Source organism: Myotis yumanensis, unplaced genomic scaffold, assembly GCF_028538775.1.
Source record: "Myotis yumanensis isolate MYYU_CA2020_CCGP unplaced genomic scaffold, mMyoYum1.0.hap1 SCAF_10, whole genome shotgun sequence".
Taxonomy (NCBI): domain Eukaryota; kingdom Metazoa; phylum Chordata; class Mammalia; order Chiroptera; family Vespertilionidae; genus Myotis; species Myotis yumanensis.
In genome coordinates, this window is record NW_027223761.1 from 35,641,670 (window position 1) to 35,668,412 (window position 26,743).

The 26,743-nt window shown below is 50.7% G+C and overlaps 1 protein-coding gene across 3 annotated transcripts in view; it reads left to right on the plus strand.

Annotated features, from left to right (window-relative positions):
- Positions 1-26,743, plus strand: part of GALNT18 (polypeptide N-acetylgalactosaminyltransferase 18) — a 293,469-nt gene that overhangs the window by 153,564 nt on the left and 113,162 nt on the right. For all 3 annotated transcript variants that reach the window (XM_070425289.1, XM_070425290.1, XM_070425291.1), the window contains exon 3: positions 3,422-3,588. In XM_070425289.1, the coding sequence (XP_070281390.1) occupies positions 3,422-3,588 (167 nt within the window). The remainder of the gene's footprint in view (positions 1-3,421; positions 3,589-26,743) is intronic.

Here is a 26,743-nt window from a genome sequence, read left to right on the forward strand (position 1 = left end):
AGACGCCCAGAGCAGGCAGGAGGGCAGGGCCTGGGAGCAGAGGGTGTGCATGGCCAGACCTGGAGGACCAGGTGCTGGGAGAGGCCATCTCCGCAGTGTGACTCGTGTTCATTGGCAGATAGACCCCAGCTCCTATTCTACTTGATATGCATTCTGGAGAGGTCTAGCCCTCCTTCTAAAGGTGTGATGAACAGTTCCCAATAAGAGACACGCTCGCTGTCTCTGGAGAGGCCAAGCACTCAGTGGGGACCAGTGCTGGTTGGTAGACAGAACAAGTGCCAGACTCCGGCACAGAGGTGGTGGGAGGGCCCTGAGCAGCTCCCAGGAGAGAAGGGAAGGATTTAAGGAGATCAGGACATTGGGTGGGGGGATCACTTAATTACAGTGCAAAGAAACAGGACTGCTGAGCCTGAACCTGAGGGAGCCGCATGTTCAGGGGAAGCGGGGGAGGGGGAGACGACTCTCCTGCAGGAGGTTTGTAAGAAGGAACATGCTGAGATCAGTAGCCTGTGTGTAAAATGTAGGCCTTCTACAAATAAACAAACCTGTTAGTTTTGTTCAATTCCAGAAACTTACTTTGTGCCAGCCCCTGGTTTAAGTTTAGAAGGTAACACAGTGCAAAGTAAACTGCTTGCTCTCAGGGAGGGTCTTTACAGTAGAGGGAGACAGACGGTAAACAGAGAAGTGATGCACTAGACTAGGTGTCTGTTATGTTCAAAGGTTTGTCATATAAAAAAACACACCTTATGTTCAAAAGAGACTTTCATATGAAAATAGTGATCAGCAGATTTTCACTTGAAAAATGGATACATTTCCATTCTGCTTGGAGAAAGGCCATCAGGAGCCCCCTCAAAGGTGCTGGGGCTCAAACCATCAGGACCCGCAGGGCCATTGCTAGGAGAAATCCACCGTGGTCTCCTGGGAAGCGGACACGGAGTAGTTATGTTGAGAATTAAGAAGGGAAGAAAGCAGGGGAAGGCAGTTACCCTCTAACTCTGGAAAACACCTGGGAGCACCTGGAGCTCTGGCCCTCGAGGTCTCAGAACTCAGGGGAAACCTTCGAGGAAGGGCAAGCAGACCTAGGGTCTCAGTCCTCATGCTGGTGGAGTTAGCGGGGAGGACAGTGAGCCAGGCCCAATATACTGGCCTTACTGGGAGCTGTTCATCAATCACACTTTCAGAGAAGGAAAATAAAGGTCACGCGGGAGTGGTTTGACCGTACATGGTATTTTTAAAATGCAATTTGCAAGTGGGTTGTGTGTTAATGCTTAGTTCATTTTCCACGCCTACGGAAAGGCCAGCTGGTGGCCTCCACAGTCATAAATAAGCACAAGCAAGAAGAATTGTTTGACTGTTAACCACAAACCTTTTAATTGCTATCATAGAAATCGTATTCACAACAATAAAAAAATGTTTAAAAAGGGTAAACACTTTTTAAACTGCACCTCCCTGCACCTCCCCCTCTCCTTTGTCCCTTCACCGCAGTTAAAGGAGCTGCTTTGCCTCCCTGGCCTGGGCTCCAGTCACAGCACGTTCCCTCCTCCCACTGGGCCTTTGAAGGGCTCACCTTGAGTGACATTTAAGTTTCTGATCAAATCTCTCCTCCTCACAGAGCCCATCCCCGACCCCTTCTTCTAGAACAGCGGCCAGGGCATCACGCTGACCTTTTACTACCCTGTGTTACTTTCCATCTCCGCCCTTACACGAATCTGTGTCATTGGTTTGCCTCTGTGTTTACCTGTTTCCCCGGACAAAGTGTAAGCTCCACGGTTACGGGTACTTGATCCACACCCCCCTGCAGCCTCAGTGCAGAACTGCCTCGTGGAAGAAGCTCAGTCCACATTAATTCCATTAAATGTAACAATGAACGAATTCGACACCAACCTGTTAACCTGAGGGTTTTATGAAAATTCTAAGTATGAAGCAGATTTGGGAAAAGGCTCCACTCTTTCCCTTCCTCCACCCCTTTTTGGTGAGAGAGAAGGAGAGCTTGAAATAGAATGGGAAAAGTTTCTGTAAATTTCTGGTAACCATAGAGATGGCGATTTTAGTTTATTAATCTCCTCCTCTTCAGCAGGCGGGGGCCCCACCGTGATTTCTCCGAATCGCTCCGCGCTGGTTATCCCACAGACTTCCTCATTAAGGAAGAGCAGGCCCGTGCCTATCCTGCAGCACGCTAATTACTGACGAGCAGGAGCCCTGTGCTATTATGCTCATTGGTGCACGCTCTAACCTGGCTGTGCCTCCACTTGGGAGCAATGCAACGCGGTCACCAGCCCTGACCATGGGGCCCTCAGTGGTCGGTGGTGGGAGTGGGCAGCCTCCTGTCTGAGCTCAGGGCCTGGGACAGGGCTGCCATTCAACCCCCGAGGATGGGATCTCAGTGCCTCTGGAACGGTGGTGTTTAGTTTCAGCCAGAGAAGGGCACCAGCGGTGGTTCCCTGCCCACTAAGGCAATGCTTGCAGGGAAGGAACTGGACATGTCTGTCAACCATGACACTTCTTGTTCTTTGGCCTCTTTATGGCGTCTGATTTCAGGGTTGCGTGTTCCTCTTCCCACGGGGAATGGGGTGCAGACTTTCATGAATTTGCCTTATGTCCTTTGGGTAAAAGATCTCCAAATGGCTTCAGGATTTCAGTGAAGCGAGGGGGGAATGAAGCAGTTAAAGGCAGTCTCTCCTACAATCATTTCTCCTTCAAGAAAGAACCCTGGTGTAGATATCAGAAGCCCAGCGTAGATATTCTCTCTTGGCAGCTGACTCCTGGCGGGGACTCGGCTGCTCTGGCCCGAAGTGTCCTCATCTGTGAAATGAGACTGGACTTGTCCTTCCATGTCCTCCTTCATTCATGTTGAGACTCTGACTTCAACCTGGTTCTGAAGGCTGGACCCCTGCGATGAAGGAAGGGCAGGGAGGCCCAGGCAGTATTGCCTGCTGGAGGAGCCAGGGTGGATTCCGGCAGCAGAAGGCCCTGGGAGGAGACGTGGTTCCCTCCCGAGGCAGAGCATCTGAGGTGTGGCCTCACCTAGGCACTGGCTGCCATTTTGGAAACACTGAGACTTTCCTTTGGTTGTATTTTCTCTCCCGTTGGTTTTAGAAATGTTGAGTCATTCTTCCAGTAAACACTCAGTGACCACCTACTGGGTCCTGGCTTTGCACTAGGTGCTAAGGGCACAGCTATTCAGCTGGGCTAGTCATTGACGAATTCAGATCCTGTTGTGGGGCAAACAGTTTTCATGGTGTGAGCTGGTCTGCTGCACACTTGGGGGTTGGCTTCACTGTATCAAAGAAGAGGCCTGGGAAGAATCAGGACTCCTGAGCCCTCCAGGAAAGCTGGAGCCATGACATAGGGTGGACCAGCACCTGGGGTGCCCCCGAGGATTCCCTGAAAGATGTAAGGTCCTGGTTCTCCTTCTTTCCAGGTGCCGCAACCTCTCATTCCCTGCCAGCCTGCCAGAGGTGAGCATCGTGTTCATCTTTGTCAACGAAGCCCTCTCGGTGCTTCTGCGCTCCATCCACTCGGCCATGGAACGCACACCTTCACACCTGCTCAAGGAGATCATCCTGGTGGATGACAACAGCAGCAACGGTGAGTGTTCGAGCTCCTCGCTCTGTGGCTGACCCTTGAGCAGAGGGGTCAGCCTCTATTCGGGGTTCTCATTTTCTCAAGGCTCTCTGTGGCGGCTCCTGCTCTGGGACGTTGCCTCCGTGATGAGAGATTCATGGTGGTCAGTGCTCTGGAAGGTGCACTCCATAAGGTGTGCCCTCTTTGCATCCCACTGAGGCCTGGTCCCCAAGCTCTGTCTTACCAGCCTTCCTCTCTTCCCTCCAACATTCTAGTGTAATGAGATCAATAGCCCTGACCTCTACCCCGACCACATCCAAGGTGGACGTGGAATTGGAGCTGTGTACACAGAGTAATTGAAGTCATTGACTGGGAGGAGAGGGTTGGCGAAGAGAAGAGAGAAGAACAGCAAATAGAAGTGGAGAGAATGCTGAGTGTAAGACATGTAGGAGTCAGGAGGAAGAGGGCTGAGACACAGGGAAGGCACAGCAGGAGAAACTGGAGGACACATATTCCACGGACAGAGAATTTTAGGAATGAGAGTCATCTGTTTGAATGAACCCACAGACAGGTGGAAGGACACAGTCTGGGAAGAGGCCAGTGGGTTTGGAAGGTGCAGAGCATGCAAACCTCAGCCAGAAGCTTTCAAGACTTGGCATGCAGCTGTAGAAGCCAGGTGAAGGTGAAGAGCAGGCATGGAGGTGGACTTTTCTGTCAGGGATTTTAACTGTGAAAGAGAATCAGGAGCTAAGACAGGAATTGAAGCAAAGTTTTACATACACACACAGACAGACAGACATTTAATTAAAAAACAATTTCAAAAAATTAACCACAATCTACAGCAAAAAATATATTTATATCATGACCTAGGATGACATGCCTACTCACACCCAATTGTATGCACATGCTAGTGAAACAAAACTTTTAAAAAACAATAGTTACCCTTATAATGGGTGAAGCATGCTATTTTCTATTATAGTCTGGTCTGTGTTGCTCAGGTGTATTGTATTGTATTGTATTGTATTGTATTGTATTGTATTGTGTGTATTTCCCTTGTTTGAAAGTAAAGTTGTTCTCGAGACCCTGACTGCAGGTTAGAATTGCTTGGAGAACTTTTAAGAAGTCCAGGTGGCCATCCCTTAGCCCTGGTGATTTAATGGGTCTGAGGAGCAGGTGACTGTGGCCCTTGGCCCGAGATGGGGGTGCCTGAGTCCCTTGAGGCCAAGGGATGGAGCAGGGCCTGTGAGGAGGGAGGAGAATGGATCCTGGGCACAGAAACCAGGGTTGCCTCTGGGAAGAAAGGGCCCATCTTTCTGCCCTTTGGGAGGATCAGGTGGGTGAATAGGGAGACAGCTGGAGGCAATGAGGAGTGTGGCAATGGGGGCTGAGGCTGGCAGAGCAATAGCACCTTCTGGTTTGCAGGTCTCTGCATGGGTGGAGGGCATGGTGGGAAGGGGTCTGGTGCCAGCTGGCGAGCCCCTTGGGGAATAGGACAGGAGGGACCAGTAAAGGGGTTCCCTGGGAGCAGCCTGAGCTAAGCTCTCAAGAGAAGAGGAGGGACACTTGAGACTGGCTGTTGGAGGAAGTGAGCCGTCTCTGGCCTTACTTAGCAGAGAACTAAAGGATCCTTTGCAGCGGCCCTGCCTGACTTGCATGAGGGCGGCTGCGGCCATGTCCTGGGCAGGCTCCATTTGGGCCTGCTTCTCTTGGCACCATCTCACTCAGCACAGGACTGCCATTTATCTCACATCATGCCTCTGTGCTCAGTTCACAAGCATTTATAGAGTGCCTGGCTGGGCCAAGGGCATGAGGGAATGATGGACCAGACCTAACCCCTGACATCAGGAAGTCATGCAAATAAATGTAAAATAAGGATGAAACATAACAGGACTCGGGTTCCAGTCTCATGTCTACCACTTCCTGGTCTTTTGCTTGTTTTTTTGTTTCGTTTTGTTTTTAATATATCTGTATTGTTTTCAGAGAGAGGAAAGGAGGGGGAGAGAGAGAGACAGACATCAATGATGAGAGAGAATCATTGTTTGGCTGCTACCTGCATACCCCCAACTGGGGATTGAGCCTGCAACCCAGGCATATGCCCCAACCAGGAAGTAAACTGTGGTTCATAGGTCAGTACTCACCCACTGAGCCACACTGGTCGGTCTGCTTTTTGTTTTATGTGGGGACATCAGGCCCTGCCCTGTCCGTCCCATAGTCACTGAGGATAAATTGAGGGAATGGGAGTGAAAGTGCCATATGAGCTGCGTGGTTCTAAGAGTGAGTTAAATGACAATAATAAAAATAGCAACATTAACAATTATACTAGCTGGCATGGAGCCTCTGCTTAGAGGCAGCCCGTGCCTTTCTCTTTTTTCTGGGGGGAAGATCAGAGAATTTGTCATTAGGCCAGCTTTTCGGTTCCAGCTCTTTGTAGCTTCTTCCTAGCTGTGAGTTCTTAACCTCTGTGAACCCCATTTTCCTTATCTATAAAATTGGGATGTATAATTCCTACCTCGGGGATTGTTCGGAAGCTTGGATGAGATAACGCAGGGTGGAAGGGATGTTGGCGTTTAAAACGGTAAGTGAAGCAGGAGTACGCAGCTGTCAGAATGAATCCCTTGCTAAGCTTTCCTTCCCAGGCGTTTGTCACAGGTTCTGTGTGTTCTGGTGCCTTGTAGCCTCTTCTGCAGGCACCTTGCTTTGGGGTTAGGCTGTGTTCCCATAAACACAGGGAAGGGGCAGTTGATTACTGCTTTCTTCATCCAAGCCCTTGGGACCTTTAGCTCTCTCTCTCTCAGAAACCCAGGGCTGAAGGCTCTGCAGATGGTCCTTGTGTAGGAGTCTGAGTTCCTGTTCTCTTGCTTCTTAAGCAATTTCCTAAACGAGCTTCACTCTTTCAGGGACTGACTCCTGTCTAAGATGCTGACAGTATGCTAAAGTGATCTCAGGCTTTCGTGTTTGAGCTCCGCTAAAAATATGGAGATTCAGATCAGCCACTTTGCTGCCCCAGGACAATTTGCACTTGCTGTTCTCACCACCTGGAATGCTCTTGCCCCTTGATATCTGCACATCTTGTTCCTTTGCCTCTTCAGGCCTTTGTTCAAATGCCACCTTGCCACCCTGCCACCCTGTTTAAAATGGGAGCCCTTGCCTCTGTTACTCCTCACCCTTCCTTGCTTGTTTTCCTTTAGAGCACCACTCACCACCTGACATTCTGTACTCACTTGATTACTTCCCTTATTTATTTGGACATTTTCTCTCCACTAGTATGTAAGTTCCATGAAGACAGGGAGATTTGTTCTGTCCATTGCTGTATCTCTAGCACCGAGAATAGTACCTGGTACTTGTAGGTGTTCAATAAATATTGATTCAATGGAAAGAATGATTGAGTCTTGATTCTGTAGGTCTGGGGCAATTGCTAGGCATCTGCATTTTAATAAGCTTCCCAGAGCTTTCTGCTGCAGTGGGACGGTCTCATTGTTGTCCTCCATCTGTACTGCAGCTGAGCCTGGGACAGCAGGCACCAAAGCTCCCCCAGGGCTAGCCTCAAGCAGCGGGCACTGCAGGTGGAGTGTTTCTTCCTGCAGTGGGGTCCTGGCACCTCCCTGCTCATCCCAGGGAGATGGTGTGAATGGCAGGTGGAATGCAGAGCAGGAGGGGAAGCTTCTCTTGCTGTTACCCCAACCAGGGAGGACCTATGCACGGAGTCCAGTGGCCAACCCTGGGCCTCTGCCTTCGATCTCACCCAACCTCTGCAGGCATTCGCCGCAGTGGGGGCCTTGCCGTGTCCTCCCTGCAACCCCGAGGCAGTGCTTCCCCTCCCTGGCTCCTCTTCCTTGTTATCTCAAGGAAATGGTGGGAGCATGCGCAGCCTCCTGGTTTTAATTACTGTGTTTTGCAGTGACTCCCAATGGGCCAACGACTTCAGCTGGGGCTGAGTGATTCAACCTTTACAGACCTCCAGAGGGAGGAAGCACCAGGATTTTCAGCTGATAGAGTCGTCTCTGCCTTTGCATCTGGGCACTCATTTACTTGTTCATTCATTCATCCATGTGTTCAATTCCTCAACAGGTCTTTGCTGGCCATATAATTTTTGCCAAGTACGTTGGCACATGGCTAAGCCACCGCCCCCGCCCCCCCACCTTCCCTTGTGAACGCACTCATGTGACACAGGTGTCCCAGTACATAGCTCAGAGCAGGTGCTCAGTGAAATGAGTCCTGGCAGGCTCCTTCATCAACTGTCGGAGTCACCACTTCCCCCAATCTGGCCACTCCCACTTCAAAAAATTTTTTTCCTTTGTACTCAGTTTCTCTATTTCCTCTTTAAACTCCTGTCCTTATTTGATAAACTTAAAAATCATACACAGTTCTCTCATGCTACTTTGAGGGCCTGTCAAAAGCCGAATCTGAATTTTGTAACTAAAAGTACATCAAAACAATGGCAATATCAAATACTCTTTTAAGAATCCCATCTCCTGGAGATTTTGATCTGCTCCTGGTTGGCAGTGACTTGCCCAACCTAAACCAGCTTAGTGTTTGAACTCTTCTGCTGCTTTGCATCAAGGGAATGGCCAGTTTCCAGCCGCTCACACACCTGAGGCTGGGGTTGAGTGGTCTCTCTCCTGGCCTATCGATATCCTTTCCTAGGAATGGCTGCCTCCCACCCCACCCACCACACACACACACAGACATACACACACACACTCCTACTCCCTTTGCCCGGCTCCAACTTCAGGCTCCACTCAGGTGCCACTGCCTCCAGGAAGCCTTCCATCACTCCCCACTACGCCCCAACCGGCTGGATCAGGGAGTGCACACACATGCCCTAGCTTCCTCCCACACGGTGTTCGAGCTGTTTATTGACTCACTAAATTACAGAGAGCTATTTAATACAGACTAGCCAAGCTGACCAGTGTGAGAGGGACACAGTGCTGGGCATCTCAGTGTCCCTCCAACTAGCCCAGTGCCCAGCACAGAGTAGTCACTAAGCAAATTTTGTTGACAAGAGAACAGGGAAGTAGACATGATTATCATCTGTATATCACAGACGAAGAAGCTAAGTCTCAGAGAGGTACAAACAATAAAAATTGTTTAAAAAATTTTAAAAGTGACCAGGGCTCAGGGTCACATAAATAGCAGGATGTGATGGTATAGGAACTCAAACCCAGGTCCTCTGGCCCTGGAACCCATTTCTGCTACTCACCACACTTCCAGAAGCCTGGGGATGTGTGGACATAAGCTCAGTCCTTTGTGGACATCCCCGATAGCCAGCCACACCATTACTTCTTGGTGAGGGAAAATCAGAGCCAATGTGATCCACACACCCATTAACAAGGTGGGCCTGTGTCCTGCAGTTCCATTGTGGGTTAGCTGCCCCCATACCCTCTTAGTTACGGGGCCTGATCTACTTCAGGGCAGGGCAGCAGGCAGGCATGGCCAGAGGGGTCCCCAGGCTGGCTTCCAGGCCCCTGGCTAAACCACTGCCTGGTAGGGGGCCTCTGCCCAGGGTTGTAGTTTGACCCCCACTTCTCCAGACCTGGGCCTCGGACCAGCGTGACTCCCAGTGCTCCAAGTCAGAGTCCCACTCAGTGAGCGCTTAGTATGTGCCAGAAACTATTCTAAGTACTTTATAGAAATTAACTGGTGCTCTGTGACAATGGTAAGAATGATACCAGTGTCATTTTTATAATAAGGAAGCAGGCACAGAGCAGTTAGGAACGTGTCCAAAGTCACACACAAGTGGGATTTGAACCTAGATTGTCTGGCTTCGGAGCCTACACCCTGGACTATTAAACAAGGTTGCCTCAGGTGCACCATGGCTCCCTGACGCCAAAAGACTTACTTGAATGTCGTCCTCATTCTCTTTCCTCCATCCACTCTGGAGAGAGAGCTGTTGGGCAGCAGGGCCAGTGAAGAAGAAAGCAAAGAAGGAACTTGAGAGAAGGGTGTGCTGTTTCCTCAGCTGGAGCTTTGCCAGGTTGAATAAGGAAAGACATTTCCCAGCGAGCTTCTTGGCTCGTGTTGGGGTAGAGAGGAAATTGAAGAGTTGGCAGCCATGCTCTAGGTCACCTTGTGAGAGGGGGCAGCTTCCTGTTTCCTTTGAAATAGAGAGAAGTTGATATGCATGTGTGTGTACACATATGTGTACGTGTGTGCACATATGTGTACATGTGTTTGCATGTGTGCATCTGAACAAGGCTGTGAGGGTGAATATGAATGAACCTGTGAGTGTGCATGTATGCGGTGTGAGCATGTGTAAACAGTGTGTCTTAGTCCACTTGGGCTGCTATAACAAAATACCATAGACTGGATGGCTGAAGCAACAGATGTTTACTTCACAGGTTCCGGAGGCTGGGAAGTCCAAGATCAAGGTGCCAGCAGATTCAGTGTCTGGGGAGAGCCTGCCTCCTGGCTTGCAGACAGCTGCCTTCTCTGGGTGTCCTCACATGGCCTTCCCTCAGTGTGTGGGTGTGGAGAGAGCGAGCTCTAGGGTCTCTTTCTCTATGGATAAGGGCACTAATCCCATCATGGGGGTTCTATCCGCATGACCTCGATTAACCCTAATTACCTCCCAAAGGCCCCACCTCCAAACACCCTACGAATTTGGGAGCACACACATCCATTCCATAGCACTGGGCTGTGTGTGCGGTATGATGGTGGTGTGCATGCAAGTCCCCACCGACAGCGGCTCAGCCTCTCCCACCACTACCTGGAGCCACCCTCACCATCCCGATGAATGACAAGTAATTGCACAACTGTGAATCATTGTTAGTTTTAATTGTTGGTATGAGAATCACAGTGCAGTGACGAAATAGAATCAGAGCTCCCAGATTGCCGCCAGCTGCTGGGCCCCCTCCCCCAAGCCTCTGAAAAGCCCCCATCCTCTCTTGGCCCAGAGCCTGCCTAATCATTGTTTAATGTTTCAAAGATGCTGTCCTACACGAGAGATACGCATTCCGGGCTGTAAAAATACCAACAGCTTTGCATGCAGCTGGAATAATTGCAAAAATAAAAAACGCAGAGGAAAAAAATGGTCAGACAGTATTGTGCTTTATGGAGCTTAAAGAAGCCCATATAGCTAATCTAATTACAGCCAAGCCTCAGGCAGCTTGGAGGTATTTATACAGCCAGGCACATGGGCTGTCAGCTCTCTCAGCTGAAGGCTTTTTGTCACCACCCACCTCTATTCCTTTGACCTGTGTGACTAGAGTGGCCCACCCACAAGACTGGGAGTGGGCACCCAGCAACCTGGAGAGGAGGCAGCCAGGACTGAACTCTGCAGGAGCCCTGGAGACTCTCACCTTCGCTCCTTCGGCCCGGGGCCGCCTCTACCTGCCAAATTCATCGTCCATCGCCAGCCTGGGGGCTGCTCTTAGCCACGGGCACATATTGATGTCCTCAGTGTTGTCCAGCACTCTCCTGAGGAAATGGTCTGTGTGGCTCTTGAGCTCCTGCTTGCTTCTGGTGGCAGATGCCTAGCCCTCCCTGCCGACTCAAGCCCTGACCCTAGGGCTGGGCCCAGCCTGTGACTAAGGGAATCAGATAAATATCTCTGGCAGATTCAATTGTGTCAGCTTCTGAGCAAACCTCATAGGGTTCTGCAGGTTGTGCCCTTCACCAGGGCACCCAGACAAGGAGCACATGTGTGTGTGTGTTGGGGGGTGGGGGGTGGCGGCGGGAGAGGGATGGGATGGATAAAATAGCCCATGCTCTCCATTTGCTAAACCATGCATACTGCAATGAGTCTGTCTCAGATGTGCATTTTTCTAATTGAGGGTCCCAGAGGGGGTGCCTTTCTAGGATGCATATCGAGGTGCCATGTGCTTGTCGCCCAGTAGCCCTGGCCTCTGCAGAGAAGAGCAGCAGCCTCCCTTTGCCAGTGGGCACCTGGCCTGACAGAGCTGCTGCAGCCTGCGGTGTGTCCTGCACCTGCTGTCCTCCAAACCCCACTTTCCTCAACCTTCTCTGTGTTGGTCCTACACTTGGGCTTCTGTGTCCGTTCCCCACCAACCCTCAGTTCCCTGCTGGGATGGAGCCTTGCTCAGAGACCCCTCATCCCCTAAGCTGGGCCCTGGCTCTCCATACAGCCCTGGCCAACCCCCTTCCTTAAGAGGCAGGACTCTGCTCCCTGGTTTGACCCACTTGCTTTCCTGCATCCAGAGGGCTGGAACCTCCCACTGATAGACCCCTCGCCCTGAAATGAAGGCTCTTAGTGGTGCCTGGATGTGCCCCGCCCCTGGGGATACTGCCTCTCTGTGGACCAGCCCCAGAGCTCAGTCTCTCCAGTGCCAGCCCCGCTGTTACCAGCCTCCTCTGTCCTCACCAGCCACTGCTGAGGCCCCAGCACTGCGCACAGCCAAGCCTGCCTGAGCCTGGCAATAGTGAGGGCAGTTCTTCACCCCTTTTGGTTCCTTTACCAAAAAAGGAAACTGACTTAGAACATCAGGAACTTCCCAACATACTTCCCTGTAACCAAGAATAGCCCCTGGAGAGAATAGCCCCTAGAGAGCTTTGGGACTGCCTTTTTTTTTTTTTTTTTTTTAAATAGCTCAGGAGCTCCCTGTAAGCAGTCTGCAGTCACGGGGTTGGATCATTTTGCTTTACAGACCCGTCAGGGTGACTAGTGTTTGATTAGCAAAGCTGGCAGGAACCAAGTACAAAAGGCCTCTTCCTCTGGTCAGCTGTGTGACCATCTGGCGAAGGGGAGATTCCCGGAGCCGAAGCTCTGAGTGGAATGTGGGAGGGAATCAGGAGAGGTGCCCCTTGCCCTCAGGTGAGGGGCCTGCAGCCAGCAGCTGGGAGTCAGGCCGTCCCTGGAAGAGGCCAGGACCGAGCCAGCAGCACAGCTGGCAGGAGAGGTCTCCTTGTGCCCTCTTGGCTCCCGGCCTATCTTGCTCAGAAGCTTGAAAAGACAAACCAGTGCTGACAGTGTAAGTGGAGCTGAATGCAGGCACTGCTGGTGAGCCGAGACCCACCCTCTGCTTTAGCAGGCCTGGAAAATGGCCCGACACCCACCACATCCAATACTTCCTGTGGGTGTCAGCTATTTGGAGGATGGGATGCCTTCTGGTGGGGTTGGTTTCTGAACAGCTGCCCCAAACCAGGCAGGGAAGCAGGTGTCCCCCGGCAGCTCCTGGGACCAGGTGCTCAGCAAAAGGAGGTGCGTGGACGAGAGCTGGAGCCTGCAGTCATCTCCACAGCCGTCCAGATCTGTCCTGCAAATGAGCTTTCCAAGCTCTTGGGAGACCAGCATGCCCCTGGTTTGATGTCAGGGTGGGAGGCTGTGCTGGGGAAAGCAATGGAGTAGGGAAGCTCCAGCCACAGGTGTGGACCCACCTATGTGCCATGTCAACAGAAACCTGCACTCGCTGTGGAGGTGGGGTGCAGGCAGGGAGGGGTTTCGTTTTCTATTTTTCCAGGGTCCTAATCTGCTCTCAGGGGCCCTCAATTGGGGGAAAACTTTTTATTTTTTTCAGGGACTGCCTCGCCTGTCTGCTAGGCCCACGGGGACTTACACCTCTTATGCTCTTGCTGTCATTCATGCGCATTCAGTCAGCAAACCCAGTACCCGTTCTGAGCTCTGTGCCGGAAGGCAGTGGTGAACCCGATGTGGTACCTGCCTGTGAGGAGCTTCCGTTGGGGATGGCAGCAGGCCAGTGGGCAGACTCTGCAGCCCTCATTGGACGCAGATGTCGAAATGAGCTGCCTCATGTCTAGTGGTTGTTAGAAGCTGCTATCTCATGAGCTCAAGATGTAAGTAGAATTTTAGGGAGAGAGGCTCTTGAACACAAAGAAACCACAACAATATCGGATCATTGAGCAGGAACGTTGTGGACTCTGATGCCATTCTTAGTCACATCCCTGCATCTTGAGACCTTAGAAGCCACTTGCATCGGGCACCTTGTGCCAGGCTAGGCGTGGGAGAGGGGAGTGACCAGCACCCAGGAAAGCTGACCGGGCTGAGAGGAGACAGGTTGTGGGAGACTCCCAGTAGCATGTCAGTCCCATTGAGCTCATCTCACTGGGTTTCTTTCAGGGCAAGAGGCAGGACAGGAGGCAGGGGAGGGGGCAAGAGCTCAGGCCTTCATGTGAACCAAATCGCTGTGGGTGGCTGTGATTTGGAGGTGTCACTGCTCACCAGGGCTCACCTGGTTCTTCTTCTCTGCATCCCCTCCTCTTCTTACACTGCAACCCTAGCGGATGGTCGTGGATTAGCTTGTGGTCCTTGTGGTTGGTGCAGGGGTGGTTGCCATCTGGGAGTGAATAACCACAGCATTTCATCGCCGAACGAGACCCAGGAAAATGCTTCTCCTCTGGGGAAAGGAGTATGAATTAGAACTCTACAAACCCAAGCTTTAAACCAGTGGTTCTCAACCTTCTGGCCCTTTAAATACAGTTCCTCATGTTGTGACCCAACCATAAAATTATTTTCGTTGCTACTTCATAAGTGTAATGTTACTACTGTTATGAATCGTAATGTAAATATCTGATATGCAGGACGGTCTTAGGCGATCCCTGTGAAAGGGTCGTTCGACCGCCAAAGGGGTCGCGACCCACAGGTTGAGAACCGCTGCTTTAAACCCTTCCTCACCTGGTGAATTCAATGGGGTGACAGAAATGAATTAGAAATTGGATCAGAGCTCAGCATTTACATGGGTTCTGAGCCAAATGAAAATTAAAAGGAGTGTCTGCGGCAGGGTTATGGTGAAGGCGAGGCTTCAAGCGTAGCTTGGCAGAGCTTCCCAACCGGGTCTGGGAGGGGAATTGATCAAAGGATCCTGCTGATGAGCTCAGGGAGTGGACAGAGGGTTCTCTGCCCAGACAGTGGGGAGGAATTAACTTGTCACTGATCAGCACTTACTGATGCAACAGAAAATTCAGCCACGTGGCAGGTTTTCATGCCAGGCTGTGCAGCGGCCACATTGACTCCCTATATCTTCCCTAAGGTGCTCAGGCACTGAAGAAAGGAATATTTTTACCTGAGTTGAAAGAGGTTTCCGGCTAAGTCCCGTGGACTGAGTGTGTCTGCAAGCTTATCTGTGCTGTCAAATTTCATTTGGCTTAAACATGAGAACAAATGCAGAGAATCGAAGAAAACAAAGTTGTGTGCCGCGTACTCCTGACCAGGGCTGCTCAGTCATGAGGCTAAGATATTGGCTGAAGTGATTGTATTTTTTTCTGAAAAGAACATTGAAGGTTGTTGTTTAATCTTCCTAAAGTGAGTTCCTAGAATCTTAGCGGGCCAGCTGCTGCCCTCTGGACCTATGTACTCTGCATTCCTGTGATATATCAATCCATCACTGGGTGAATGCCCACTGTCTACTGAACTCCCAAATTCTGCATGGCCGGAAAAGCAAGTCCCAGTTATTGGGCTCTCACATTATTCCAGGTGCATCCATTAGAGGGGGCGGGAAGGGAAGAAAGGGTGAGGGCAGGGGAGAGGATAAGGGGGAGGGAGACAGGGAGACATGGGGAGACAGATGAATGGGTAGGTGGATAGAAGGATTTAATCTTATTTCATCCCATGACATAGGTGTTTTATGCTCATTTGAGAGATGAAGGAATGGAGGATCAGAGCAGGTAGTGAGTCACCAAAGTTCTCACAGCAAGATGGTGGCAGGGCTGGGGCTTGAGTCCACATTTCTCAATTCCAAGTTCAGTGTGTCCCTCTTCGTCTTTCTGTTATTGCCTATGAGGCTTTTTTTCCCCCCTGCCTGCCTTGTACCTAGAAATGGACCCACGTGGGTTTGGATGAACTGCTTATACAAATAGGTGGCCAGAAGGAGATCTATATTTTTCATTCAGCAAATATTTATTGATCACTGTGTTGGCAGATCCTGGTCCCCAGTGTATACCCGCCTCTTCCAGTTATTCAGTCAGTCGCTAATCTGGGCACTGCTGCGAAGGGGCTCTGTGGATGGAATTAAGGTCCAGTTTGTTTGGGGGGGGGGCCTGACCTTGTGATGTGAGTTCTTTACAAGCAGTTCCTCTGGCTGGTTGCAGAAAGGGGGGGCACAGAGGTGCGCTCTGGTGGCCGGGCAGAAGCAGCGCCCACACTGTGCACTGCCTGAGGGGCCGCGGGGCAGGGAACTGCAGGGGGTCTCTCATTGCTGAGAAGGCCCCGCTGACAGCTAGCAGGGAAACACGGATTTCAGTCCTACAATGACTGCAAGGGAAGGACTTGTGCCCACAACCAGTAAGGCTAGAAGAGGACCCTGAGGCCCAGATGAATGCTGCAGCGCTGTCCAACACGGATTTCAACCCAGTGACACCCTGAGCAGAGGGTCCTATAGAAACTGTGAGATAATCAGCTTGTCTTGTTTTAAGCTGCTACATGTGTGGTGTTTTGTCACAGTAACATAATACCAAGATAGTCACCTCCCGAGTGCCAGCCCCTGTGCTATGCCCGGGGATGTGACATTGGCATGGTCCCTGCCCTCCAAGGCTCACAGCCTGATATGCTAGATAGACGGGTCACAATCAAATGATGACAGACTGTGACAAATGCTGTAAACTATATAAATATGATGACATGAAGTAAATGAAATGTGGAGGGGAACGTGCTTCAGGTTAGATGACTAGAGATGGTCTCTGTGAGTTGAACTCTGAGGGATGAAAGGGAGTCAACCACGTGAAGAGCCATGGAAAGGTGTTTCAGGCAAAGGGAACAGCACACGCCAGGACCCTGAGGTAGGATGGAGCCTAACATATTTTCAGTCACACGAAGGCAGCTGTGGCTAGAGGGTGGTAAGGAAGGCAAAGGATGGCTTGAGATAACGTTGAAGACTTAAGCAGGGCCTGGTCATGTAGGACCTGTAGAGTATTACTCTCGGTGCGATGGGCAGCACCAATGACTGCTGAGTGGGAGCGAGATGACCTGATTGACATCATTGGAAGATCTCTGGCTACCCTGTAGTAAACAGTTTGGGTAAGGGTAGGAGTGGAAGCAGGGAAGTCATTAGGAAGGCTCTTGGAATACTGCAGGCCAGAAAGGAGGGTGGTTCGAAATATGCTGGCTGGAGAGAGAGAAGCAGATGATGGACTGAGCCTTTGGATTTGCTGGTGAATTGGATGAAGGCGGTGAAGGTAAGGATAGAATTGAAGGTGAAGTTCAGGTTTCTGGCTTGAGCGATGGGGTGAATGTGCCACTCACTTACCAAGATGGGAAGGGCGGGATTGGGGGGGGGGGGCGGTTTGGGGAGTTAAATCAGAGTGAGTTAAGTTTTGAATGTGGGACATCTGAGGGGAGAGCTCCAGTAGACATTTGGACAGGTGGGCACTGTGAGCGGGGCTGGTGCCCTGGCTCAAGGACATCAGAACCAGCTGACCTGGCTTGAGCATCCTCTGAAAGAGTGGCAGAGTGCCCGGGGCCACACAGCAAGGCTGCAAAGACCCGGGCCAGGCCTCTGAAGCACTCACCCTTCTGGGCCCCGCCGTTCCAGTGCTGAGCCTGGTGCGGCCACAGGCCAGAGTGGTGCGTCCTGGGACGGAGAGGCTCCGGTGTGAAGCTGACCTCTCAACGAGCTGCTATAGTTCTGGTCTAGTAGCAAGGTGCGTCAGGCACCAAATTACATAAACCTGAAATTGCAGCCTAATGTTGTTAAGGGGCCTCAGGGAGCCCGGGGAGAATGAGCGTGAACAAGGAATCGTTGGTGGGATGATCAAATCCCTGATTAAAATCACCTCCCAGGGTCAAGTGGCCTCTAGAGAAAGTGGAGAGTCCCTGTGAATCCTAATGGGGCGTGTGCCACTCCTAAAGGATGTTTGGCAAGACTGCCTCTTCCTTCCCCCGGGGCCGCTCATTGCAGGAGAGGCTGCTGTGGAGACAGCTCCCTCGGGGATCTGACCACTGGGCTCAGCCTGTAGCGGCTCCTCACAGAAGCCGCATGGCAGGTCCGGTGTGGCTCCTCCACCTTGCCTCGGAGGGGCTGTTCCCCAGGAGCAGCCCCTGAGTCATGGATTCAACAGCAAGTAGTGTATTTAGGAAATCTGAGAAATACCATGAAGTCGGGGAGTTAAGCTAAGGAAGGGAAGCAGCCAATAAGAGTATGTTCTCGGGTCAGGCACCACTGCGGGCAGGTGGAACTGAATTCTACAGGGAAACTGGAGATGGTGTAAAACACGCCCTAGAATGATCACCCCTGAGGGGTGAGGGGACTGGGGCATTTACATACCAGCTTCCTTTTGTTGTTGGTTCCTTTAGTTGTTCATTGCTGCTGTCAAGGAAAGATCATTTTTAGCATGTCAGCCCTCCATATACTGGGGCAGAGCAGTTTTCTGTGGCTTTGAATAAAGCCCGAGCGAGTGTTCTGGCCCTAAGACGTGGTGGTGGAGAGAGGAACACTGAAAGAAGGAGGCTCAGTTGGAGTGTCTTCCCCAGGCACAAGGTTGCAGGTTTGACCTCATTTGACCCAAGATGGGTGCATAAATAAGTGGAACAAGAACTCTCTCCCGCACCTCTCTCTCTCTCTCTCTCTCTCTCTCTCTCTCTCTCCTTTTTTTGTGTTTGTTTTTCTTTAATTGAGCCACTCCCTGTGGTTATGTATCAAATAAAAGAAAGAAGGGACTGGAAGTTGGGACAAGAAAAAGGGAGATAAGGCAACAGATCAGCGGTTCTCAACCTGTGGGTCGTGATCCCTTTGGTGGTCGAACGACCCTTTCACAGTAGTCACCTAAGACCATCCTACATATCAGATATTTACATTACGATTCACAACAGTAGCAACATTACAGTTATGAAGTAGCAACGAAAATAATTTTATGGTTGCATCACAACATGAGGAACTGTATATAAAGGGCCAGAAGGTTGAGAACCACTGCAACAGATAGAGTGATGAGATTTTGGCAACATGACCTTGGGAGAGATGATAGAAACTGAGGCAAAAAAATAAATAAACAAAATAGCTCCACTCCCCTGGGCTGTTTTGAGAGGAATAGAAAAAGCCATCCCAGGACCCTGTCCCTTCCAGCACGTCCCAGTAGGAAGCTGTCATGGAGAGGGTTGGTTGCATAACTTTTTTATTTTAAAGATATTCTCTCATCCGCTAGCGTGGCTCAGTGGTTGAACATCAACCTATGAACTAGGAGGTCACAGTTCGATTCCCGGTACGGGCACATGCCTGGGTTGTGGGTTTGATCCCAAGTAGGGGCGTGCAGGAGGCAGCCAATCAATGACTCTTCATCATTGATGTTTCTATCTCTCTCTCCTTCTCCCTTCCTCTCTGAAATCAATTAAATAAAAATAAAAAGATATCCTCTCATTTAAAAATTTTTTTTAATTAACTGCTGTTATACTGGGGAGGGCTTGAGACACATTGGCAAACAACCCGAGTTAAAGAAGGGTGGCTCAGGCCTTTGCACCTGAGACGCCAAGTGCGGCTGCCTGGCTGGAGCCATGGAGGACAGGAGGCAGGCGCCACCAGCTCTGAGCCATAAAGTCAGACAGATGGTGACCATTTAACAGGAACTCCAGACACAGAGAAATGCCGCTCGGTGTGCATTGTCTCCGCCTCAGAGCAAAGCAGACTTTCATGTGTGTCATTGAAAACTGCAGGGGAGCGGAATCTAGAAAAGGTTTCAGCGAACAAAGGTTGGTAAATGGAAATTAATTATACAGTGCCACGATGACTCATTTAAGAGTGTAAAGATACCACTAATGGTCTCTCTATTTCATGTGTGGTCTTCATTGTTTGACTGTAATGAAGGTAAAACTGCATCAGGGCTCACATAGGTTCACTTCTGCACTCGCTCTTCCAGCCTCCTATTTTCCTGATGATCTCAGTCCCCTGACTGCAGGATCAGAAGGCAGGGTCCTGGCAGGAAGCCGGTGGCACAGTTTAATAATAGAGATTATTTACAGAAGTTTAAGCAGCGTGTAAAGAAGCCACAAGAAATAGTGCAAGCCCTGGGGCTGGAAACAGCAGGGATTACTCCTACCCCAGACCTGTAGGGGCAGAAAACATGAGGGAACTGGAGCCCAATGGAACTGAAGGGACCTGGCAGGAGCCGGCCTTTTTGTACCACTGGGAGGTGCTGGGGGCATAGACTCTTCCCTCTAATTTCCTGCTGTCCGGCATGGTTGCCTGTTGATGCCTTCCCCACAGCCAGCCTCCTGGGGCACAGGGAGGGCAGAGAATGGTGGGAGTGCATGGAGGGTGCAGGGCCAGACCACATGCTGTCCCAGCTAACAGTGCGGCAGGACAGACCCTCACAAGGCAGAGCGGCTCAGTGTAATGCTGATTGTCAGTTGTGTCCTTGTCAGTGCATGTTAGTCTCTTTCCAGGAGGAATAGAGAGGCCCTCAAACAAAGAAAGAGAAAAAACAGTCCTCAGAAGTCAGCCCCAGAGACTAGCAGAGCAGGGTGATGTCAGATGAGGAACTGAGGCCCAGAGGATCGAAGTGCCCTGTTCACTTCTGCACTCGCTCCTCCATCCTCCTGTGATTTAGGGACAAAGCCAGAACCCAGTTCAGAGCTGGATAAAGTGCAGGGTGTGGTGAGGTGACTGTCTTTAGGAAGGTCTAGCATCTGAGATTCCTGTGTGGAGCTGCCTCTGGTGATAGGGGCGGGACAGAGCTGGATGGGCGTGGACAGAGAGGAAAGGAAAAGCTCTCTGGGGATGGGATCTTCCCCATGGAGCCTCAGTTTGGGGCTAGGGTCTCCCAGAGGACCTTGTCCAGCACATGAAGGCCCAGCTCCGGTGGAGATGAAGGGCTGATGAGGCCCAGGACTGTGACCAGTTGGTGCCCTCAACTTTTTCCAGGCTGTGCCTTCAGCCAGAGCAGACTATGTGGAAACAGGGGCTGCTCTGGCTCTGTGACCCCCGTTGAGCTTGCCCTTGGGGAGGACAGAGGTTACAGTCTGCCTTTAGGGAGCCTGAGCTACAGGAATTTGGCAACCAAGCATCCTTCCTAAGGACCCTGAGCTCAGGAGAAGGGCGTTCAGCTTCCCCCCAGGAGCCAACAGCTGGGAGGGATGGGCAGGATCCAGAGAGCTGCCAGCTTTGCTGCCCATGTCTCAGCAGGGGAGAGAGGTCTGTTGGTAGCATGAAGAAAATGTTGGTTTCATCTTCAGCCTGTGGTTGGTACCAGGCCTATGTTTAATTGAAGATGTCTGCCCTCTAAGAATCCATAGTGACCACCAGGGCCTCACCACCAGGTCAGAAATGGCAGACTGGGTGATTAGGATGCAGATTTACTTGTGGGACAGGGCTGTTTTGACTATTTGAAGCCTGGTCACGTGAGTTCTTGTGTCTGCTTTGAGCACTGTCTAGGAATCTAGCTTGTAACTGACCCAAATCAGGCAGTTCCCTCATGGAGCCCTGCCCTGACCCAGGCACTGCCACTTTCTTGGCTACATATGCCCAGCCCTTGTCCTCAAGGAGCTCAAGGTCAGTGGGTGGAGATGGGGGCCCGAGAAGCCACATAAACTAATTTTGACCCATTACAGACTCTTAGCACATCAGCTCAGGGCTGGAACCTAGCAAAATTAGACCTCTCCCTCATGCTGAGGATGAGGGCGTGGCTATCTAGCCAGCCACTAATAAGTATGAGAGAATGGACTCTTTTTATTTATTGTAGAAACATTTGGTTAACTGGGAGAGTAGGGATCACAATGGGGGATGCCAAAGAGACGGCGACTCTCAAAAGGAGAGTCTGGCTTAGTGTATATATGCCTTCTCCCATCTGGAGCACCTCCTTCCAGAGCCTTCTTTACGTAGAATGTGAGTGCTCTATGGTCCGTCCATTGAGGGGAACAGTCCTCTAGGCCACATAGCATACGGATACTTCTTAGTTCTTTGTCAGGTGTTTTCTCTGGCTAGCTGTATTGTAAACTCCTCAGGGAGAGGGCCATGTCTTAGATACAGTTTCTCCCACAGGACGTCCAGGACACACTTGTTCGAGTTGTGAATGGCTGAGGGGGGGCCTCCACTCAGTGCACCTACTGGGCTAACCTGGCCTCCCCTCTCCTCTCTGGAGCCAGTGATAGCTTCCACCTTTTCACTCATGGATCTCACATTCCTGGGGGATTTGATCCCTTTTCCTGTAGCCTAGTAAACCTTTGTTTAGAAATGTCCCTCCTACTTTGTCTTCCTTTTAGGTTTAAGTTCAGTGGCCAGATAAAGCTATGCACTCCCTTATCCGGCAGTGCTCTCTGACTGTGTCTGGACAATAGCGGTCACTGGGAAGATCTCCTCTCCTGTCCCATAAATCACCGGGCAGCACTGGCTGGCTACATCATGCCGCTGACTCTGAGAAAGCTCTGCAGTGCTATTTCTGAATAATAATAAATGGAGCTGGGGTTCAGTGGCCTTTGCTGTTCATCTCTGGTTCTGCAGAGCAGAGAGGTGTGTGCTTAAGGGAGACAGGTTACGTCTCAGGGGTGGCGACTCTCTCAGGGGAAGGCAGCTTCCCTAATTGCCTCTTCATTGCAGAAGTTGCCTGGTCTGTTTCCTCAAGGGACAATTTGCTCATCTGAGTGGAGGATGCTTTTAGCTATTCAGCTCCAGCCCTTGGCTTGGTCTGTAAGAAAGCCACACAATTACAAAGGGAGGATGACTTCTAGCTGGATGGCAGCCCTTAAAGCCGTCCCCTGCAGTGCACAGCTAGCCCTACACACTGCCATCCTCCACACTCCTTCCCTCTGCAGCCTTGGCCCAAGCACCTTCGCTCAGTCCATTCTATGTGCAGAATCCCAGCCTATTCCCAGTCCCCAGGTTAGAGAGTCTGTTGGCTCACATCCAAGCACCTTGGCACTGAGCCTGCCTCCCTCCCTGACTCTGATTAGGAGTGTTTCCCCAGTGATGCTGTTGGAGGCTCTCTTAGGTAAGTGACCTCCTGGTCTAGCCTGGTCCCAGGACCCTCTCCTCAGCACCAACCCCTCATGGATTTACCCTGCTGGGAAGGGCCGGTGGCAATGGCCCTCGGCTTTAGAAAGGACAAGATAGGAACACTCACTGGCCAAGGACATGACCTTGGACTGTGTCTGAGAGCTCTCATGTCCTTTCTCTTCTGCTGACTTTTATCTTGGGCATTCCCTGTGAATTTGGATTTTCATTTTTGTTTTGATGGCTGTCATTCTAGAATATGGATTCAGTCATATTCTGAAATTATTTTGGCATCCTTGTCCCAATTTTTATGACATATTAACTCCATGGCCCCCTCGTGTTCACTTTTTCTTTTATTGCACTACAGGAGCACCTGGGCCCATCCTCCCCTTTCAACACGGTTGAAGTAGCATATAGATATTAGACCATTTTTGTAAGTGACTTTGGGGATAGAAACAGGGCTGGAAATACCAGTGTTTTTTTATGTCAACTAGCTCAGTATACTCAGTATAAAAATTAGCCCTATGGAGGCAGAATATTTCAATCTTTACCTGCAATTTAATCGTTGTCCCAGATATCAGCATGGAAAATCAGAAAAGGTACAATAAGTTGCCGAGTTATGATAGACTCTAATGTCATGGAGGCTGCAGACATCATGACGATCATCCTCCTACTTAATGAAGGAGGGTTGTTTGTTTTGTAACAATCCCAGCAGCTGCTAATCCAGCCTAGATGCTTGGCCCATCGCAGGGACTCAGTAAATAGTGGGTATTATTTTAAAATGCAATGACGGATTCATTTCTCTAATGGATGCAATTTTTATTAAAATGACAACATAAATTACAGTTAATCACAATGAGAAAGTTGAAATAGGGAGACATATCCTGGGGAAATGCATTATCCCCTCACAGCTCATTGGGACTTTCAAATCATCTCTCTAGTAGAAATCTCTATGGGATGAGATACTAGGCATCCGGCCCAGCAGGACTGTTGATACCCTGCACATCGCAAAGCACGACACTGAAGCTGCTAAAAATCAGGTTAGGACTAGTGCATCAGTAAAGCTACCTGCACAGAGAAAAACAGATATGCAAGAGCCCCAACCGTAGGGTGAAAGAGACACACTCACTCAGGTAAAAGTCATGTTTCTTTCTTAGCAAATAGCACTCTTCGCCATCACTACTGGATGAATCTTGACTTTTTCCTCCCGGGAATCATTAACTTGCTCTCCCCACTCTGATAGCTTCCAGGCACTGAAAAGACTTCTTCCAGCTCGTAGATTGGGTCGAAGGAACCCTCAGAAGGTTTCCACGTATGGTCTTTATTCAATGATTCTAATTTTCCTAAGGAGAAAAGATGATACTTACCTGTCCTGCAGACTCAGAGACGTGCCCCCTAACAAAAGGTCCTCTTCTTCTGTGTGGTTCTCTCTGCCCTGTGGCTGAGAAGGGAGAAGCCCCCACCCCCATACCAAGGCGTTCTGTGCACAAGTCCCCCTCACCCCCAGCCACTGAAACCTGCCTCACCCTCTTTACTGTCACCTTGTTCCTTCCAAAGTCCAGCCATATCAAACTCACCTGAAAAACGATTTATTTAACTGGTCTCTGCTGAGGAGATAACCATAGTCTCAGTTTTATCTTAAGAACATTTTAAATACAAGTGGAACAAAACCAAATGATTTTTAAACAATGATACAGTGATTTTCTCCCATGTCTCCTTCATAGCCTAGAAAACGAAAACAAAGGAAGGGAAGGGAAGAGGAGATAGTTTCCTGCATTCCCCTCACCCTGAACCCCTGCACCACACCCATCACAGAGCAGGAGGGAAATGGAGTGATGGCAGGTACCTGCAGCCAAGTCCCAGGACTGAGGACACAGAAGCAATAAGTAGCCAAGTCAGGCTTTTACTGGTTCACACCTCTTTAAGGAACCAGTAGGTTTCTCTTTGAAGTGCACGGGTGTGGGGAGGGTGGGTGTGGGAGGAGAAGCACAGCTCCATCAAGTTCTGTGGCTCAGAGTTCGCTCCACAGTTAGAGGTGGGACCCCTTCCCTCCTCTGCCTTCTGCGACAGGCCTCAGGCTGGGAGTAGAGTCAGGGTCTGCTGAGGGCTGGATTAGGCTGGATGTTCAGGTTGAGGCCAGAATGGTGCTCAAGTCATCGCTGTTGGAGTCACCAGGGTGTAGTCAGGGTCTGGATCAGGTTGGGGGGCAGACAGTTGTGCTCAAGTGGAGACCAAGGTCAAGATGAAGTCAGAGTTAGGTTGAGATTAGAGCTAAATAAGGCAGAGGCACCCTTGGATGGGACTATGGCTGTGGGTAGTAGAGTTTGAGAACTGGGTTAGGTTTGGGTGGTGCCATGGTTCTAGAGGGTCAGATCCGGATGCCTTGCGCCTCTAGCACCAAATGTTTGGTCCACTCCCCTGGGGGCTGTGTGAACCTTAACTCCCTCAGGGCCCAGGGCTCATGCCAACCTTTGTGTGTTTCAGCTCTTGCTCCTGTCCCTCCTGCCTCCCCATATTTCCCAGACATTAGCTTTTCTCTTGGGGAATAAAAGTAGCTGAGTTGAATCCAGCAGATACAGCTACTTGTCTTGCCCATCTGCAGATGGATGGTGCTGGCGGAGGCCTGGGCACTGACGCTGAGGGTCCCCTGGGAACCCAGTGATCAATGCCGCCCCATTTCCCGGAGCAGAGATAATTGGTTCCGTGTTGTGCATGCACGCACTTCTTTTGACACTCACTCCTTTCCAGAAGGAAAAACCCATCTTGTAGGGAGCCTGTGAGAAACGGAGCATTCTCCTCCCGCTGCCAAGCAAGTGCAGGGCGTTAGCTAATCATTTCCCTGGCGTCTCTGGGCACAAGTTCCTTGGAATAGCCAGGCTCCCGGAAAGTGACTCTGAATGTTGTTTTCTGGGTCCTGCCCACCTCACACCGCTCCCTGGGAGCAGGGGCCAGGAGGTAGGGACAGAAGTCCTCTACCCCATGGGGAGCAGTAGGTGCAGCTGCTGGCAGCAGGGTGGGGTTCTCTCCATACCATCCAGTCACTGGACTAAAAGATCATGAGCAGCCTCACCCCTTTCAACAGCATGAGAGCACTGTGCCCACCAGACCACAGACCCTCAACCCTTCTCCCGCATTTGGCCAGGGTGCAGGGAGGCATAGCAGTCAGCGGAGTCCATGGTACAGCTGAGCAATGGCCATGGCACAGCTCAGATGGGCTGCTGTCTGCTGGGCAAGCCGTCCTCCCCAGGTGCTAGGCCCTAGCCCAGATCAAAGCCTTTCTCTGCCTTGACTGAGGGCAGGGAAGGAGGGGGTATAGTGCCAGATTACGATTCCATTTGGAGATTTCCAGAAAGAAGAATTTCAGAGAGGAGAAAAAATGTGACCTGACCTCCCAGCGATAAGTGGTGGCACATGAGGGTGGTTGAAAGACTCAGTAGTATTCTGCTTCCAGAAGGGAAGCCCCAGAATGTCCAAAGCACTTCACGAACCAAAAGGTCTGGCTTGTGGCACAGTCACCAGGGCAAAACTTGGGACTAGTGGGTAGAAATGACAGCAGGTAGACTTCTTCTCTACTTGAGAAGGCACTGTTTTTAGCCAGAGCCATTCCACAGGAGAATGAGCATTCTACTTTGTGAGGTACCGAGTTCCCTCTGCCAGGAAATAATCCAGCAAAGTGGGAACTACATAGCAGAAGCACGGTGTCCAGGATTCACATTGTGGTGAAGGTTTGGATAAACTGACCAGGAAAGGCCCTTTCTATGGGACAATCTGAGAAAGATGTCCAAATCCAAGGTCAAGTGCTTGATGACAGGTCCTACTTGGCCTTCTGCATACTTCTCCACTGTCTAGGCCACTACTTCTTGCCTTGTATCCTATCACCTCCCCCACACCATGTTTGAGCATTATCATCCCTTCTGCCCTGAGGAGAGCATGATTTTTCCTAAATGACCCGTTTATTTCCTGGTTCTGAGAATCACTTTCCTTGGGGGAATGCCTGGGGCAGGGAAGAGAGAAGCACCCACCTCCCAGAGCTGTGCTAACTCCAAAGAGAAATAAGCATCACACCATCTCCAGGGCCCACAAGGATCTACCTGAGACTCCTTGTCAGATGCCATTGGCCCTACACAGGTCTTCACATCTTCCCATTTCCCTCCGAAGCTCTTTCTCCTGCTGCCACAAGACAGATGCATCAGGGTGTCAGACTGCAGGCTTGGAAAAGGGCTGACACCTAGCTCCCCAAAGAGTGTTTGGGGTGCATGAAGATGAGGACTGGGCCCTGAGATCGTGCCATGTGAAATCCCTCTCAGCAAGACCCATGGATTATGTCCTCGCTCTTACATAACTCCATGTGCCCAGTC